General features: G+C 43.1%; 1 protein-coding gene across 1 annotated transcript in view; it reads right to left on the bottom strand.

Annotated features, from left to right (window-relative positions):
* Window positions 1-8,032: 8,032 nt before the first annotated feature.
* The window catches only part of Tex14 (testis expressed 14, intercellular bridge forming factor), an 83,015-nt gene continuing 72,188 nt past the window's right edge, over window positions 8,033-18,859 (bottom strand). The window contains exons 21-26 of the mRNA XM_050156906.1: window positions 17,901-17,978; window positions 17,087-17,180; window positions 12,651-12,743; window positions 10,589-10,698; window positions 8,821-8,872; window positions 8,033-8,256 (exon numbers count right to left, since the gene is read on the bottom strand). Of these exons, the coding sequence (XP_050012863.1) occupies window positions 8,220-8,256; window positions 8,821-8,872; window positions 10,589-10,698; window positions 12,651-12,743; window positions 17,087-17,180; window positions 17,901-17,978 (464 nt within the window). The 3' untranslated portion in view covers window positions 8,033-8,219. The remainder of the gene's footprint in view (window positions 8,257-8,820; window positions 8,873-10,588; window positions 10,699-12,650; window positions 12,744-17,086; window positions 17,181-17,900; window positions 17,979-18,859) is intronic.

Below are 18,859 nucleotides of genomic sequence, written 5' to 3'. Positions count from 1 at the left end.
GATGGTTGTGAGTGACCACGTGGGTGCTGGGAACCAAACCTGGTTCTTTTCAAGAGCAGTAAGTGCTCTCAACTGCTGGAGCCATCTCTCCAGTCCCAGAACAATGTTTTTTGGGACAACTGAATCTCCTGGAGAGCTTTCCAAAGCTCACACATAGCCAGGCAGTGGTGGCGCACGCCTTTAATCCCAGCACTGGGGAGGCAGAGGCAGGTGGATCTCTGTGAGTTTGAGGTTAGCCTGGTCTACGAGAACTAGTTCCAGGACAGCCAGGACTGTTACACAGATAAACTCTGTCTCAAAAAACAAACAAAAAACAACAACAAAAAAGCTCACACATAGTCTCAAATTAAATAAACCTGGTAATTCTGGGGTAAAACCTAAACATTGATACTTGTTTACCCCCCCACCCCGAGAGAGAGAGAGAGAGAGAGAGAGAGAGAGAGAGAGAGAGAGAGAGAGAGGTCTTCTTCAGATGATTCTAATACGAACTTAGTGCTGAAGGCCAATATTTTATAGTAAAGCCTTCTAAACCCCATGAAAAGGGATCGCAAGGACCAGCAGCATAAGCAACACAGACAGCTTATTAGGTAAGAGCTTGGATGCCATCTCAGAAATTGTAGTTTATTTTTATGTAGATGTGTGTGTGTGTGTGTGTGTGTGTGTGTGTGTGTGTGTGTTTGTGTTTGGGAGGCAGGGTGAGAAAAATGTATGGGAGTTAGTCTCTCCTTTCCCTGTGAGCTCCAGATACTGAACTCAGAGCACCAGGCTTGTATGGCTTTGTATTCACTGAACTAACTCACCACCAGCCCCGTTTCCATAATTCTTAATGTCTCCCCAGGGTGGTCTTGAGCTACCTCACGGAGGGCTACTGTGCCATCTGTAAGTACTAAAAATGCATTTGCTTCAGTGTGATCACGGGTGGGTCATGAAACCCCCTTTGAACAGTCTTCTCTTTCGTAAGTGGGGACAGTAACACTTAATCTCTGGTGGTTTTGTGAATACTGAAATTAACTGCCCACTTAACATATTAGCTAAGTACCCAATATTGTAACGGCACCATGATTCCATGAGAGTACCATTCAAACTGTAAAACTCAGCATGTATACAGCATGCCAAAACTAAACTAAAGACCTAATCCATCATAGCCCATAGTTCTGGGAAGATTTCTAAAGATACTTACAAACTATAGCATGAAATTCTAATTGGTCTTAATAATAAAATCCCAGATTCAGATATTAGGGGGTGAAAGCAGAACAGCCAGCCTGTAGTTTTTATACACAATCTTTAGACCGAATGCCGTGTCCTGCTCTACAAGTCCTCAGATTGTATGCCCTCAACTCCTGGCTCCTCTGCTCAGCCATATCCCGTCCTGTCTCCAATCCCCAGTGCTGGGATTAAAGGTGAGCACCACCACAGCCTGGCCTCTGCGGCTAACTAGTGTAACTAGTTCTGCACTCTGACTTTCAGGCAAGCTTTATTTGTACAGCACAAACAAAATACCACAATTAACCTTGCTTCTGTAGCTCCACTTCTTGCTAACTGTTCTTGTTAACTCAAGTATGTCAACTGTAGTGCGAATATTAAAAACCCAGAGACAGATACTGGGGTTCAAGCTGAGGATCAGAAAAGCAAAACAGCCAAGCCACTAGAAAAGCCTTACCTCTACCAAGGCTGGGCAACGGCAGACTGAGCTGAGCCCTGTCTCCTTCCGTCTCATCTTCCTCTCTAGTGTTGGGATTAAAGGTGTCTACCACCACTGCCTGGCCTGTATGGCAAAGATCTGAGCCAGAGCGGCACAGTCAAAAGATCATTGTGGGGGTAAGGAGATTGCTCATCAGATAAAGAGCCTGCTGTGCAGACATGATGACCTGAGTCCAGATCCCCAACACTCGTAAAGAGCAAGTGTGGCATGTACCTGCAACCCCAGTGCTGAGGGGACAAAGACGGTCTCCAGCGCCCAACAGCATCCTGCCAATCTGGCCAATCAGTGAGCTCCAGGGTCAGTAAGAGCTCCTACCTCAAAATAATCAGTGTGACGAGCGATGGAGGAAGACACACAGTGTCGGCTTCTGGCCTCCACACGCAAACACTCACATGTCTTAGCACACGCACGCATACACGTTCTATACACGCTACAACAAATGAATGAAAGGTCACTGAGGCTGCGGACAGAGTTCAGATTCCATCCTGAGCTAACATAAATTAGAATGCTGATTAAGGCCTACAATCATAGCACTCAGATGGTGAAGAAAAGATCAGAGTTCAAGGTCACCTCCAACTATATAGTAAGTTGAAGGTTAGCCTGGATACACTGAGATCTCAAAACAAGAACAATAGCCATTGTGTTAAAAATTAGGGAAGAGAACTTTCTAACCACTCCTATGTGGTGCCATGGTCTATAACCCCCTGTGCTCAGTCCTCCAACCTCACTGTACAAATAATAAAAAAATGTTTTTTGCATGTGTGCTACTGGTGCCTGTACAGGCCAGAGGCTGCTTTGGATCCCCTGGAACTGTAGTTGAGATAGTTGTGAACTGCCGTACTGGTGCGGGGAATCAAACCCGTGCCCTCTGGAAGATACCCAGTGCTCTTGACCATGACCCGAGCCCTTTCTCCAGCCCTCACTGTGCTGGCAGTTGCCCTATGACCTGGTCTGCTTCTCCATCACCTGGGGCTTTCACTGCTCAGCTCAGTGCTTCCCATGGAGCTCTGCTGTTCTTGGCGCTCTATGCTCATCCTCCAGTCACAAGACTGGCTCTTCCCCAGCATCGCAGCCAAACTTTGAAGGCCACATCTTCAGAGCAGCTTCCACTTGATGCCTTATTTAAAGTTAAGCCGCCCCTTAACATTCTTATGCAATTAATATCATTTTAACCTATTACATTACGGCATTTGCTGTTAATACAATTTGATCATTTAAAAGCTAGGTAAACTCCAGGACAGCAGAGACTCTGCTTGGTTCAGCACTGCTTGAAGGCTGACAGCAGTGATTGCCTACAAGAGTTATTAAAAGGATTTGTAAGGCAGGCAAGGTGTCAAGTTCCTGTAATTCCAGTACCTGGAAGGTAGATTCAGGGGGATCAGGAGTTCAAGGCCAGCCTTAAATTAATTCGATGGAAAAGAAGGCTATTGAAACGTGGGCAGGGACAGTGGCAACAAAAATGGAAGACGGAACATTTATTTTGGAGGTTCAAGTTTTTTGATTATCTGGGGGGTTCTTTGCTATTGTTGTTTTTCTCACATCGTAGCCCAGACTGGCCTCGAACTCATCACAATCTACCTGCCTTGGCCTCCAAAGTGCTGAGATTATAATCTCAGTCTTTTTGTTTGAGACAGGGTTTCTCTGTGTAGCCTTGGCTGTCCTTGAAAACTGTGTTGACCAGGCTGACTTTGAATTCACAGAGCTCAGTCTGCTTATGCTTCCTGAGTGCTAGAATTAAAAGCACCGCCTGGCTTTATTTATTTATTTATTTATTTATTCATTCATTCATTCATTCATTCATGTAATGAGTTAAGTAATGAGAGTTAAGGATGTTTTCCGGATCTCAGAACACTAACATAAATAAATAAAGGGAATGCTAAAAAGCACATGAAGACAACACTGAGTTCAATATTGGCTGTATCTGTGAGACACCAGAGAGAAATCCTAGAGCAGACACTGACTGTGCCGAGAGGCTCATGAGCTCAGATGAGAGGCCGACTACACGCTAACTGAAGCCATGGAGGAGGTAAACTAGGTCACGGTCTTAGTCACTGTTCCATTGCTGTAAAGAGGCACCATGACCAAGGTAACTTTTTATAAAAGAAAGCATTTATTTGACAGCTTGCTTAAAACTTCAGAGGGTTAGTCCACTATCACCAGGCAGGAAGCAGACAGGCGTGGCACGGAGAGCTTGCATCCTTATCCACAGGCAGGGAGGAAGTTGGGGGAGCCCTGGCTTGGGTGTGGGCTTCTGAACCTCAAAGCCCAAGCACAGTGACACACCTGCTGCAGCAAGGCCACACGTTCTGATCCTTCCCAACTACTGGGGACTAAGCAAGCAAACACCTGAGCACAGGAGCTTATGTGGGCGTTCACACTCAAATCATCGGTGTCTTGGGAAGAACACTCAGGTAAAAACGAGAGGTGGAGGCTGAAGCCGAATAACCAAAGAGACAGAAAAACCAAGAGTCTAGCATCAATGACACTGAGGAAATAGGTGGCGAGAGCAACTAACAACGGGGACAAGTGACTGTGATTTAGAAATATGGAAGACGCTGGAGGCCTGAGGAACTTCTGAAGAACGGGCCAGAATTGAAATTCTGGTGTGCTGAGGGGAGACAGGGAGGTGAGGACCAGGGACATCAAGTATAATGTTTCCAGAACTGTAGTGAGAGAAGCCAGCGGCTGGAGAGGGAGGTGGAGTCCAGGACGGTTGTATTCTGTGGTGCCGAGGACTGAACCTGTGAGGGAAGCACTCCACTTGTTTTGTTATTGAGATTTATTTCCATTGCTTGGGGCTTTTGTTGTTGTAGTCCTTGCTTGTTTTGAGACACACAGGGTCTAAAACTGTGTAGCTCCTAGCTGACCTCAAACTTATTTTGTAAACTAGGCTGGCTTTGAACTCACAGAGACCTGCCTGCCTCTGCCTCCCAAGTGTAGACATTAAAGGTATGCACCACCGTCGCTGGGTAAGTTATTACTATTATTTTAATTTACATGAAGGTGTGTGTACCTTCATTTGGGTACCTGCGGAGGCCAAAAAAAGATGTCAGATCTCCTGAAGCTGGACTTATGGGCAATTATGAGCTTCCTGATATGGATGTGAGGAACTGAACTCCAAACCTCTGAAAGAGCAGCAAGTTCTCTTAACTGCTAAACCATAGTCAGGCTGGTCTTGAACTCATTCTGTAGTCCACCCTGGCCTCCAAATTGCAATCTTCTAGCCTTTGATTCCTGCACGCCACACCACCAGGCCCAGCTCAGGGGAAGATTTTTAAAGATAAGAAAATCTACCTGTCAGTGCTCATGGAATGCAATGAATAAGGGAGACGGCTCAGCGATGAAAGCATTTGATGCCCAATTATGGGACTAGAGTTCAGATCTCCAAACCTGTGCCAGATGGGAATAGCCTGTTTTTTTTTTTTAAATAAATTTATTTATTTATTTATTTATTATGTATACAATATTCTGTCTGTGTGTATCCCTGCAGGCCAGAAGAGGGCACCAGACCTCATTACAGATGGTTGTGAGCCACCATGTGGTTGCTGGGAATTGAACTCAGGACCTTTGGAAGAGCAGCCAGTGCTCTTAACCACTGAGCCATCTCTCCAGCCCCCGGGAATAGCCTGTTTTAGTTAGGGTTTCTATTGCTGTGAAGAAACACCATGACCACTGTAGGCAGAGTTCTCCTGTCCTGAAGGTCTGCTCCCAAATAACCAGGAGTCATTTCCCAAACAATTGACTCGGAGACTTAATGTAAATGATAATAAATGCTTGGCCGGTAGCTTAGGCTGGTCACTAGCTAACTCTTACACTCAAATTAACCCTTATTTTTTATTTATGCTTTGCCACGTGGCTTGGTACTTTTTCTCAGTACGGTGTGCCCATCTTGCTCTCTCCGTCTGCCAGTGACTCTCCTTCGCAGCATTCTCAGTTTGGCTTACCCCACCTAACCATATTCTGTTCAGCTACTGGCCAGTTGGCTTGTTTATTAAACCAATCACAGTGACAAATCTTCACAGTATACAAAAGGATTATTCCACAGCAGACTACGGCAACTCTTCTAAGGGAAAACATTTCATTGTGGTGGCAGCTTACAGTTCAGAGGTTCATTCCACTGCCATCACAGTGCGACATGGTGTTTTGCATCTTAGCTTGTAGTCAACAGGATATGGTCTATAAGTAATACTGAGCAAAGCTTGAGCAAAAGAGATCTCAAAGTCTGCCCCGACAGTGACATATTTCTTTCAACAAGGCCACACCAACTTCAACAAACCTACAGCTCCTAGTAGTGCCTGCCGCTCCCTTTGGGTCCATTTTCTTTCAAACCACCACAGTTTCCTGCCTATAATTCCAGTGCTTGGAAGACAGAGTGGAGTCCCAGGAACAAACTGGCCATATCAGTGAGCTGTGGGTTCAAATGAGAGATGTTGCTTCATTGAGGAAGGCAGACAGAAGCTAAGGAAGACTCCAGACATCAACCTTGGGCCGCCGCATATTCACACACACACACACACACACACACACACACACACACATGAGAGTGTGTGTAAAGAAAAAATAAAAATTTGAAAATAAAAATGCTACATAAGAAAAATCTCTGAATGGACAGGGATAAGACTGTCCTTGGGTAGGAAGGACATTCCCTTAGTCTAAAAGAAAGTGGGAGGAACAAGAACAGCTAGAATGCACTGAGCTGTACTTCAACAGAGACAGCATCTGTTCTATAGGGATTCATGTGGCCATGTTAGGAATTGTGGTGAAGGCAAGCTGAGTTAATTTTCACTTAATGGCTTGTACTGTCTTTATAAAGTAGATGTACGAGACAATGGGAAACGAGGGGCTGAAGCTGGAAATGGCTGACAAGAGTCATACAAGCAGCACCCTACAGAAATGGTAGGGCTGCCCCGTGCAAGAAAAGGACTGTACAGTTCCTGGGACATAATGGATAATGGTTACTCTAACCAACAAGAGCTCTCTGCCAACTCAGTGATCATCAGTACTGACCTGTAGTTGACAGATCTCACAGAGCTCCACTTGCCTTTCCTCCACAAGTGCTAGGATTTCAGGCGTGTGCCACCAGGCCCAGCCTAGATTACAGTTCTTACCAGCAGGCATTAGTGTCATCTTAATGATTATGAATTGATGGTTATAATTATACAAGCCACCCTTCTCAGGTAGTGTCTGCTATTAGTCTTCACATTCTTATATATAGTTGTCTCATCAAACAGAGTAAGTTTCTGAGAGGAAAACTGTACCGGAAGTCTCTATGTCCTCACACTTCCTTACATGTAAACGTGGGAGTGGTTTTGTTTTGTTGCTTGCTTGCTTTTAAAGTTTTTATCATATTTGTTTATTCATTGTGTGTTTATGTGGAGAGATCAGAGAACAACCTCTAGAGCCAGGCCTCTCTATCCTCCATGCAGTTCCTGGTGCTCAAACACAGGCTGTGAGGCTTCAGGGCAAAAGTATTTAGCACTGAGCCATCTTGCAGGCCCCTTGTTGTCTGCTTCCTTTGGGAAAGGTCTCACACTGTATCCTAGACTGGTCTTGAATCAAGGCATGCTTTCTGACTCAGCTTCCCAAGTGCTATGATTGCAGGCATTCATGAATTAACCACACAAGAGGCAACTTACTTCTTTCCCCTGGTTAAAACACCAAGCACCTGTTTCTTTGTTTGAAGGCAGCCAAACAAATGTGTACTTTTTATTTTATTTGTGCTGGGGAGTTTTCTGTGACCTAAAATGTATGAACATGATCATCTGCAATAGGAGCTATTAGGTTTTCACAACAAAGACCCCCTCCCTACCAAGGCAATATAAAGTGCCAGTACTGCACAACAGTGAAATGTGTCCAGAAAAGTCGCTACTCGTGTGAAAATTCCACATGGACACAGATCCTCTAGATCCCAGTCTAGATACAGATCTGCATCTGGCTGACAGTCACAGAGAGGCTAAATGAGAGAAATATTGTGATTTTAGTTTTACCACAGTTCCACCCTTCCAGTATTCTGATGATGTGAGGTGTACAATCCAAAATATGGGGAGATGATGTTGTTCACCTCAAAAAGTTCAACATTAATTAGGGTTCTGTTGCTATCTCCTAGTAAGATGGTTCTAGCTAGAAGGGAAATACAGCAATTTTCCCAACCCCCAAACTAGAGCCCAGAAATAGATCTTACACAATTGGCACCTAACTAGTATTAAAAGTAAACATTTTATTATATAACAAAGTTAGTTTCAAAAATTTACATCAATAAATTTAAAAGCCATTCTGAGCACAATAAAATATTGGCCATTATGGACACCTTGCACTTTTCAGAAACCTGGTACAAAACAAAGGATTAAGCTACACGTGAGAGGGCCACATTATTGTGCCCATGGCAGCAGCAGAACAAAGTGTGAGCTGCACAACTGGAACCACTGTCCTCGAGGCAACTGATGCAGACAAAAGAAGAACAGAGGCCACAAGCCACAACGCCTGAACTCAGGCTGAACTGCCTCTGATCCAGTTCCAATCACTCCGACAAGTCGCTCTGATCCAGCACAATTATCCTGTGTACACAGATTTTAAAGAAAAAAAAGGGAAGCTTTGAGTTCATACATACTTTAAAGAATTCTTATGCAATGCTTGGAATCACATCCCAGGCCTCATACAAACCAGGCAAGCATTCTGCCACTCACTCAGCTCATATCCTAAGCTCATATGTGTGTGTGTGTGTGTGTGTGTGTGCATTCTAAACACACACACACAAACACACACACACTTTTCCTATTCTATTCAACTGAAGTCACAGAAAAGGAATTTTATCTGTATAATCAAAGCAGATAGTGATCAACAACATAGCATGGGCTGTAAAATGACTACAAAGCAACCGAAAGTAGCATCTTTCATATTCCATGTATGAAACCTTCCTTGAGCAGACATCACTTATTTAAGCAAAGTTGGCATTAACTTCACCTTATATTTGTCAATTACAGATATAAAATATAAACTGATCGGCTTGGTGTAGATGCAATCTGTCAGTGATATTTATTTAGAGACTGGTAAATATTTGAAGTCTGCTCATGCAATCTAAAAAGAACAAACTCTGACCTATAAATACACTATCTCATTACCTGGAAGGTTCAGACCAACTCAGTTGCTTCCGGAAACAGGGCTTTAGTTCATCTTGATGAAACACAAGAGGAAGGGGGAAAAAGCCTGGTTACTTTCTAGGTCAAGGGCTGTCAGAATGCAGTATTCACATTACAGTGCTCTCTAGTGTGCTGTTTCCTCGTTTATTCTACGCTATAAAGATATGATTTTCCTGAAAACATAGCCAAAGGATCCTTCTCCTAATATCCTAGAGCCCCCTGTGATAGCAATGGGTACCCAGTGACACTAATTCAAAAGTCCCTGCATGACCTTTCCAAATTCCCTGAGTTATCTTCTCAGTGAATTCAGTCTTGGCTCAATGTCTATATACTCTGGGCCCTATGCCAATCAGAGTTCTGGAGGAAATGAAATGTATACAAACTAGTACAGATAAAGATTTCTTAACAAAGTGGCTATACACAAAGGTATAATTAGAGTCTGGGGACAAACAAGGACTGACAAGGCATCTATTGGCTAGTAGCTGCGGGAGGCCTAGGTGGAAGGCAGCTGAGCAGTGGGGATGGGATGGCTCCTGGAAACTGGAGCAGGAACTGGAGTTCGGAAAGACAGGACACCATGGCTACCAGGCACAAGGTGCCCAATTGGTAGGGGAGGGAAGCGATGAACAATTCTCTTGCCCTCTGATCTTCTGCCAGGGCCCCCATTGGCTAACAGAAAGCCAAGGAGATGCAGTCCATAGGGTCTGCATCCTGAGACATAAAACAGGGCAGAGAAGGAGAAGGAAGAGGAACTAGGGATGGGAAGACTAGATGACCTGGAAGGGTGACTATCTCACTCCCTGAGTAAAATCAACACAGGAGCTCACTTGTAAAGGCCTATTAGAAGCCTGATATTCTATTAGAGTAGTTTTGAAATAAAGGTTAATTTACAACTTTTACATGACTTTTTAACTTCATTTAAATTCTGTAATATATGATTTCTTCAGTACCCACGGAAGCTAAATTTAAAACTCTTAAAATGCTATCTTTCATTTATGTGTATGTGTGCATGACACACATGCTTATGGAGGCTCGAAGACAGCTTACTGCAGAAGGGAAGCTCCTTCCTCTATGTGGCTTTTGGGATCAAACCTAGGTCCCTCAGGCTTGGTGGCAAGATCCACTGAGAAAACTCAAAGCCCTTGATTTTTGTTTTGTTTTTAGGCAAGGTATCCCCAGTTGGCCTTGAAATCTGTGGGTGATCCTCCTGCTACTACCTCCTGAGTGCAGAGGCATGCATCACCACACTCAGCTTAAATTTAAAATGCTTTTGAATATATTTAAATGCAAAACAGTTCTACAGACAATGAACAAATTGAGGCTGGCCCATGGCTTGTTTTAGAAACAGAACTGAAAAGCCAGGAGTGTTGGCTTGTGCTACAATCCCTACACCTGTTAGGTGAGAGGACTGCTTTGACTTTGAGATGCTGAATGAGGCCAGAGTGAGATGTCGTCTCACAAAACTACAGAACAGCCAGGCGATTCTGGCAACACACCATTAACTCCAGCACTTGAGAGGCAGAGACAGATGGATCAAGGCCAGCCTGCTCTAAAGTTCCAGTACAGCCGAGGCTACACAGAGAAATCCTATCGCAGGGAAAAGGATAAACAAAAGAAAAAGAAAAAAACCCAAATTTTATGATGTTGCTGTTTTGTGATGAAGTTATGATTGGCAATTCTCAGAAATGCTGAGCTGAAGTTTAAGAAAAAAGACATGACCCCATACTACACAACAATCATCCATCCATACCTTCTTCCAAAGCCCCTAAGACGCTGTCTGATTTCCTTCTCTCCAGACTGATGCTTTCTTTCCTTTTTTCCTTCTGATCAACAACATCTTGATCTTTGGGTTCTTTCTCCCTTTAATGACAAATGAGTTGAGGCATTAAACACATACATAACTGTCAGGGGAACAAGACTATGCTCCAAAGTAAACAAAGAATACTTAGTACTGATGACATGTTCCTACAGGGTCAAGTGTTAGTATATTTATTATGTATTTTTGGTTTTTATTTGTTTATCTTTAATTCCTATTTTATTTTTATTATTTATTTACTTATCTATCTGCTTATTTTATTTATAGACAGGGTTTCCCCATATAGGCCTAAGTGCCCTGGAACTCACTAAATAAACCAGGCTGGCCTTGAACTGAGAGCAATCTGCATGCCTGTCGCCAGAGTGCTGGGATTAAAGGCATGTGTCACCATGCCAACAAGGTTAGTTTAAACATATGTAAACTCATTTCCTTTTCAGAACTGTATGAAACAGTTCCTGCTACCCATCTACATTGTGTGATGTGAAAACCAAGACACGGGAAATGACATACTAAGAAGTTCTAGAGTTAAGATCTAACCCAGATAGCCTATGCAATCAAACTCTGTTTTCAATCATTAGACATACATAGCTAGCTTCAAAGAACAAAAAGAGTATTTCCCTTATAATCAACATTCTCTTTGAAATAATTTACCACCTTGTCTTCATATCCCCCTGTGATATGGGAAGTCTAAATAAGCATCTTACAATTCAAAGCCACATTCTCCTTGAGAACAGTCACCCCTCTAGATGGGAGGGGACGGCTCTTTCTTGCTTAACTTCATTAACACAATCAGAGGCAAAGGCCTTTATCTTCTACTTCTGCCCAACACTCAAGACCACAGTCATCCAGTCCCCTGGGCAGCTGCAGCTTCTGTGAAATGGAAACACTGTTTCCTCTCGGCAATGGCTGTGCTCAGCAGAAAGTTTGTGCTTCACTAGTCAAAGTCTGTTACTCTGCCACATCTAGTCACCAGCTCCGTCCTCTGGGGTGGAGACATTAAGTAGATTTCTCTTCATGTGATAGCATTTCAGGCATTTAGGGAAGCTATCAAATTCTCCACTCGTCCGCTCTTTTCAGGCTGAGTCTCCCTGGCTCCTCAGTGTTCTCACACCGTGACTATTTGTGTCCTCTCTGTGGACCACTACCATCCATTAGAAGAGTGTCCTAGGAGCCCGCCCACAGCACATCCGTTACTCCTGCCGCACTTCCTTCATCTGAACAGTTCATGTCTGTGTACCCTGCATTAATGCTATGTGGACCTTTTCAGAAACTAAGTGCTGGGCATATGGACTAAGACTTCCTGCCCTCAAAGAAATTACAGGAAATAGAATTTCCAATAAAAAATTATCAAGTAAGGTCTGCTTTCTCACACTGTATACTTTTGGATCTAAAATTTGCCGTTTGTAGGCTCTATGTCCCTCGGCTGACCTTGAACTTCTGGGCTCAAACAATCATCCCCCTTAAGACTTCTGAATAACTGAAACTACAGGTTCCTGCAGCAGCCATGCCTGGCTTTGTCTTTATCTTTTAGAGTGGCTAACATTTGCACCTGTCAAAATAAAATTTTTTCCATCACCTGTCACATTAGCATTCACTTCTAGATTTGGGTTATCTGAAAACTAGTTACATATGCCTTTCTGATTTAACTCTGATGACTGATGAACACATTGAAGGCACAGGGCTAAATCCAGTATTAGAGCTCTGGTATCAGTCTCCTAATTGGGGTCTTGGAGAGTAGGTGGTTGGAGGGAAGAGAGGCAAGTGTGAGCATGCAGACAAGTGAAGTCAGGCCTGGCTGATCTACAGCTGTGCAAACCCATCACCAGACAATCATCCCCCAATTAGTTGAAAGCCTAGCTACTTCCTGAAGAAAAAAATAAAAGACAGGAACTGGGAGCCTCGTTCTATGGAGTTCTATGCCCTAGGTACATAACAGTTTGTATGTTCTTTTCCCTGTGAAACCTAAGAAAATGATTCCTTAGTGGGGAAAGACAACCTTGTAGAGCCCTTGGAAGGGTCCAGCAGTGCCATGTTCTCCTCAGGTGACTGCAGCAATCTGTCCAGGTCCTCATCAAGAGAAGAATGAGCTCTGTCCAGGAGCAAGTACAGAGAAAGGTGACAAGAGTCATTTTCTCTCATAGCACATCACTGCCCTCAAATCCGGTGCTTCCACAAGAGCTGAGAGCATACTGTGTGAGACAGTGTCTTGACTCCCAGAGGTCACTTGTATCTAACTTATACGGACACTCAAATAGTCCGTTAGCTCCTTGACAAAACCCTGGCACCCATGAGATCACTCCCTCCAATGCCAACTGTTTCAGTTATAGGTTATTAATTCAGTTTCTATATGAGGTTTTTAGTTGTACATGCTTTTTATGTGTTTTTTGAATTACTTTTGATAGACGATAAAAGGTAATTTTTAGAAGGCCTAAAATGTACACTTTCCAACTGAAAAAAGATCTTCCATTCTATAGTAGTATCTAGGACTAACCATGCACATAGCACTGGGACACCTGAGCACTGGGGAAGACCTGCTTGTGGGTAGCACTGCCAGCCATTTTGAAAAATGAAGATAAAGGGGCTGGGGATGGGTTCAGTGAAAAAGTACTTCTCGAATAAGAATGAAGATCAGAGTTTGAACCACCAGAACCTACATAAAAGCCAGACCACCTGTAATCACAGAATTTAGAGGGCAGAGACACGGGGATCCCAGGTCAGGTGGCTAGCTCCAGGTATGACAGCTAAGTGGGTAGTGGTGTTTGCCTGAGGACCTGAGTTAGATCCCCGTGACTCACATAGTGCAGTCTATTCTCTGATATATCCACTTGTGTGCCGTGGCCATGCCACCACCCACCAGAAATAAGTAAGTAAATAAGTAAATAAATAAGTAAATAAATAAATAAATAAATAAATGTCAAAAAGGGAAGAAATAACAGTAACTTTTTTGAGACAGGATCTCATGTAGTCCAGGTGGCTTTTAACTGGCTATTCATCCAAAGTTGGTCTTGAACTTCTGACTGTCCCACTTCTACCTTCTGAGTGCTAGGACTACAGGTATGTGTCCCTTCAGTTTATGTGGTTCTGGGGATCAAATAGAAAGCCTAGGCTGGGCCGTGGTAGCACACACCTTTAATCCCAGCACTCAAGAGGCAGAGGCAAGCAGATTCTCTGTTAGTTCAGGCTCCAAAGCCACAGAGAAACCCTGTCTCAAAAAACCAAAAACGAAAAGAAAGAAAGAAAGAAAGAAAGAAAGAAAGAAAGAAAGAAAGAAAGAAAGAAAGAAAGTCTCAGCTCTTAAGATTCATCTCCCTTTGCAAATGTTTTAGGTTTCTCTCATCCTTCTTAGCCGTTAAGAGTGGGACAAATGCTGGATTCCAGTTTAGCCAATGAAATATAAGTGAATGTCTGCTGGGAAACTTCTGGAAGGGTTTTACTTCCCAAATAAAAGGGGATTGATGCCAGTAACATATTACTTTGTCTGACCCTCTTTTTACCTTTGCCTTTGTGTGAACAACAGCCATCTTGCCACCAGGAGACAGGTTTCGGGGGAAAGGCAGAAAAAATAAAGCCAGAGCAAAGGCCAACATGTTACAGGATAGAGCAGAAAAGTGAAAAAAGTCTAAGTTTCGAGCAAAATGACACTAGCAGTGCCTGACACCCATGAATCTCTTGTTAAATGAGAAACCCCCTTTAACCATGGCAGTGGGGCTTTCTATTCTTTGCTGCTGAAACAACTGTGCATGGCTTTCCTGAGGAGATGCAGGACCAAGATCAGCAGTAGGACAAGGAAAGGAGCAAGTGCCACCGCAGATCTAAGCCTTGTCTCTTTTCAAAGTTTATTTTGTTCATTGTGAACTAGTCTGCATTGACTTCAATCTTTTAAAAAAAATATTTTTATGATTCCTTTTATTTTCTATGTGCATTAGTGTTTTGCCTGCATGTATGTCTGTATGAGGGTGTCAGAACCCTGGAAATGGAGTTATAGACAGTTGTTAGCTGCCATGTGGGTGCTGGGAATACAATCGGGGTGCTCTTGACCTCTGTGCTATCTCTCCAACCCCAAGTTCAATCTTTTTAAATTTATATAAAAAATTACCTAAGACCAGAGGAAGGGTGTCTAGTCAGTATTCTATTGCTGTGAAGAGACACTATGCCACAGCAGCTCCTATAAAGACACCTTTAATTGGGGCTTAATTACAGGAAACACAGCAGCGTGCAGGCAGACAGTGCTGGAGAAACAGCTGACAGCTCTGTGTCTGGATCCACAGCAGCAGGAAGAAGAGAGCCACTGGGCCTGACTTGGGTTTCTGAACCCTCAAAACCCACCCTAAGTGACACATTTCCTCCAACAACGCCTTTTAAATAGTGCCACTCACTCCCTTTTGACTAAGCATTCAAATCTATGAGCCTATGGGGGCCATTCCTATTAGAGAAGAACTAAGTTCATTCCTCAGAACCCATGGTGGCTCACAACTACCTATAATCCCAGTTACAGATGGTACAATTCCCTCTCTGACTTCTTCAGACACCTGAGTGCACATGATGTACATCACTGGTACATACACATACACAAAAATAATAAATCTTTTTTATTTATTTTTTGTTGAAAAAATTTCCGCCTCCTCCCCGCCTCCCATTTCCCTCCCCCTCCTCACACTCCTCTCCCCCTTCCCCCCAAATAATAAATCTTTAAAAAATTAAAAGCATGGTCTCAAAACAAGCCTAATGTTTCATCAACAGAAAAAATTGGGGGAAAAAAAGAGAAGGCAGCTGTGATGGATCAAGCCTGTAGTCCCAGCACTCCAGGGGCTAAGCAGGAGGCCTGCCACAAGTTCATTCCCAGGGGGGGTGACAGTGTCAGTCCTTGTCTCAAACAAAAGAAGTGATAAGCACACATTCCACAAAGAAGAATAAGATCCAGTGAGACAGCTTAGCAGATAAAGATGTGTCAGTCAAGCCTGACTGGCTGAGTTCAATCCTCAGGACCCACGTGGTGGAAGGAGCGACCCAGCACCCACAAGTTTTCTTCTGCCCGCCCTATGAACACTAGGGTGTGCTCTCTCTCTGTCTGTCTCTGTCTCTGTCTCTGTCTCCCTCCCTCTCTCCTTCCCTGGGCTGGGCAGTGGTAGCGCATGCCTTTAATCCCAGCACCTGGGAAGCAAAGGCAAGAGGATCTCTGTGAGTTCAAGGCCAGCCTGTTCTCCAAAAGCTAGTTCCAAGACAGGCCCCAAAGTTACAGAGAAATTCTGTCTCAAAAAAAAAAAAAAAAAGAATGAAATTTGCAAAAAAGTGGATAGAGCCTTGAGACAAACATTTCATGTATTCCTCTCACATGTAAAACTATAGTTAAATTTCTGTTTCTGTCTGTGTGTGTTACAAAAATAGAAGGAGACTGTAAGGAAGGAGGTTCAAGGACCGGGGCTCGTGAACAAGAAAGGACAATGGAATGTACGGGGCATGAGAGTAGAGGGAAGGACTATTAAGGAGATGGAAAAGGAGCAGCAGAAGATGGGGAAGACAGATAAAGGAACATAGTGGGGGTGCGAATAAGAACAAAGTGTAATGAGGGGCTGGAAAGACATACAGACAGACACACACTCAAATGTGATTAAAAAAAACTTGACATGTATAGAAAATATATTTTAAGAAATAAAAAAAAGAAAGTATAATAAAACCACCAACTTAAAAAAAAACTTTACAGAAGTTATTGCAGACAAGGTGCATGCTTTTAATCCTCGGGAGGCAGAGTCAGGCAGATCTCTGTGGTCTTGTCTGGTCTACATAGTGAGTTCCAGGGCAACCAAAGCTACATAATGAGATCCTGTCTCAAAAAAACAAAAACAAAAATTATTTCAAAAACTTTTAAGTGGATCATCATGGATGGCAACTGTATAATTAGCTGTACAATTAACATTGAGCTGTGCACTTTCAATTTGTTAAGAAAGATGATCGTATGTTATAGGTACTTTAATCACAAAGTACAACTAGGATGAAGGGGCTCGCAAGCCTCCATCCAGTCCTGGATCTATAGACAGTTAATTATTGCTGGGAAAGGAGAGACATGTTCTTCAGCGGTGTAGTCACTGAAAAAGTGCTCATGTTCCTTTAAATAATCCCTCACCCATGCTCCCCTAAGAAACACTCCAAAGACACAAGAGTAGAAGGGAACTAGTGAGGTTCATGAGAGCAGGCGAGAGACAAAAGAGGGTAAAGAAAAAAGAACTTGATAAAAATACATTATATACATGTATGAAAATATCGTCATGAAACTTATATACAATTAATACATGCTAATATAAAACAAAAATCCTGGTCATGAACAAGGAGAATAAAGAAAATGACTGTTCTGTTCCTTATTATTTGTTAATATAATAAAACAAACATACACAAGTGCAATTTTAAAATCCTTTCAAAAGTTTAGTTTTCTGTTACCTCTCTGTGTCTTCCAGATCCTGAATTTCTTTGGTGGAAAGAAAACTGCTGTCTTTACTACTGTTGGTTTCTTGTTCTTCCAAATTCTCTTTATCTAAAGCAGTTGAGAGAGCTAACTTTATTAAAATGAAAATTAGTTGTGAGCACTTTTTAAAATGAACTGCAAAACTTAAAGCCATCAGTAGTTCTGCAAGTATGAATGCATCAGCTCCCTTTCCCAGGAGAGCAGAGGGCCAGATGGCAGTCTGCAGGGCACCAGTACTCGCAGCAGCTGCTTCTGGGGTCTTGGGAGATCTCTGGCGCCAGGTGAAGCTACAGGAAACCTAGCCGGTGCCAAGTACAGAGAACTATATAAAGCAAAGGAAAGAAGGCACACAAGGAGGAGGCGAGCAGCCCTAAAAATAAGCCACACGATTGTGCGTTAGGGCACTCTTCCCTTTCTTGTTCTTGGATGCTCCTATGGCAGAACTTCATGGAAGGAATTTGGGCGGGATAAGGATGTACCCTTTAATGCATGCCAAGAATTTTACTAATACTGTCTCCTTTCATTGGCCAACAGAATTATGAAAGGAAGAGAAATAACATTTGCTAATTAGTGCACCAAGCACTGTGCACAGAGCTATCACGATCACGAGACAGGAACTACTGTTCCCATCACACAGATAAGGAGAGATAAAGTTCAGAAATGAAGCAGTTTGTTAGACAAAATTAACTGGTAGAACTGGAATTAAAATGGAGTTGTACCCGACCTAAGTCACACTCTTTCATATGCATTCCATAAAAACTTCATGAAAAGACCTGGCTATTGGCTTACCATTTTCAGTGGCGCTCAGACCATGTGCTGTGTTCTCCTGTGACACCATGGGTGAAATCTGCTGTTGCTTCAGATGCTCTGTAACATTACAAAAACAAAAGGCAACTTATCCCACCTTTCCATAGCATACACTTTTCTAGGACAGGGGCTCTCAAAGGACAGTCTTCAAATCTGCATTATTGCTGTTGTTCCTCACCTGAAATGTAGAAATAAAAATAAAAACCGAGGAGGAGTCCGGGAACACAGCTACTGAAATGTGGGAAGTGAAGAGCAAGCTCACATGGTTAATGAACTTTTGTAATTAAAAACAAAAGTGATAAATAAGAGAATTGATATTGAATATATGTTTATGTTCTTTTGGTTTTAAAAACAGACTTAAAGATTTTATTTGTATGAGTATGTATCTATGTTTGTAAATGTCTTGTGCCCACAGAGATCATAAGAAGGCTTCAGATCCCCTGGAACTGAGCTACAGATGGTTGTGATCCACCATGTGGGTGCAGAGAACCAAACCCAGGCTCTCTGCAAGAGTACGTGTCCTTAACTGCTAAGCTATCTCTCCAGCCCTGTAATCTTGTACTCTTTCAATAGCAGAGCCACCCACAAGTGTCTCCATCTCTACTGGCCTATATGTCACTTTTTTACTATGTATATCCATGTTCCCACTTCCAAGATCAGCAGATGCTGAGCTCACTGGCTGCTCTGCATTTGTTAGGTGCTGACTTCCTTCAGAATGCTCTGCAGAGCAGAGAGAGCAGAGCAGAGAGAGCAGAGAGAGCAGAGAGAGCAGAGAGAGCAGAGCAGAGAGAGCAGAGAGAGCAGAGAGAGCAGAGAGAGCAGAGCAGAGAGAGCAGAGAGAGCAGAGAGAGCAGAGCAGAGAGAGCAGAGAGAGCAGAGCAGAGCAGAGAGAGCAGAGAGAGCAGAGCAGAGAGAGCAGAGAGAGCAGAGAGAGCAGAGAG

Source organism: Alexandromys fortis, unplaced genomic scaffold (genome assembly GCF_014885135.2).
Source record: "Alexandromys fortis isolate MF-2015 unplaced genomic scaffold, M_Fortis_MF-2015_v1.1 scaffold_31, whole genome shotgun sequence".
Taxonomy (NCBI): Eukaryota; Metazoa; Chordata; class Mammalia; order Rodentia; family Cricetidae; genus Alexandromys; species Alexandromys fortis.
This window is presented reverse-complemented; position numbering and strand designations above follow the sequence as displayed.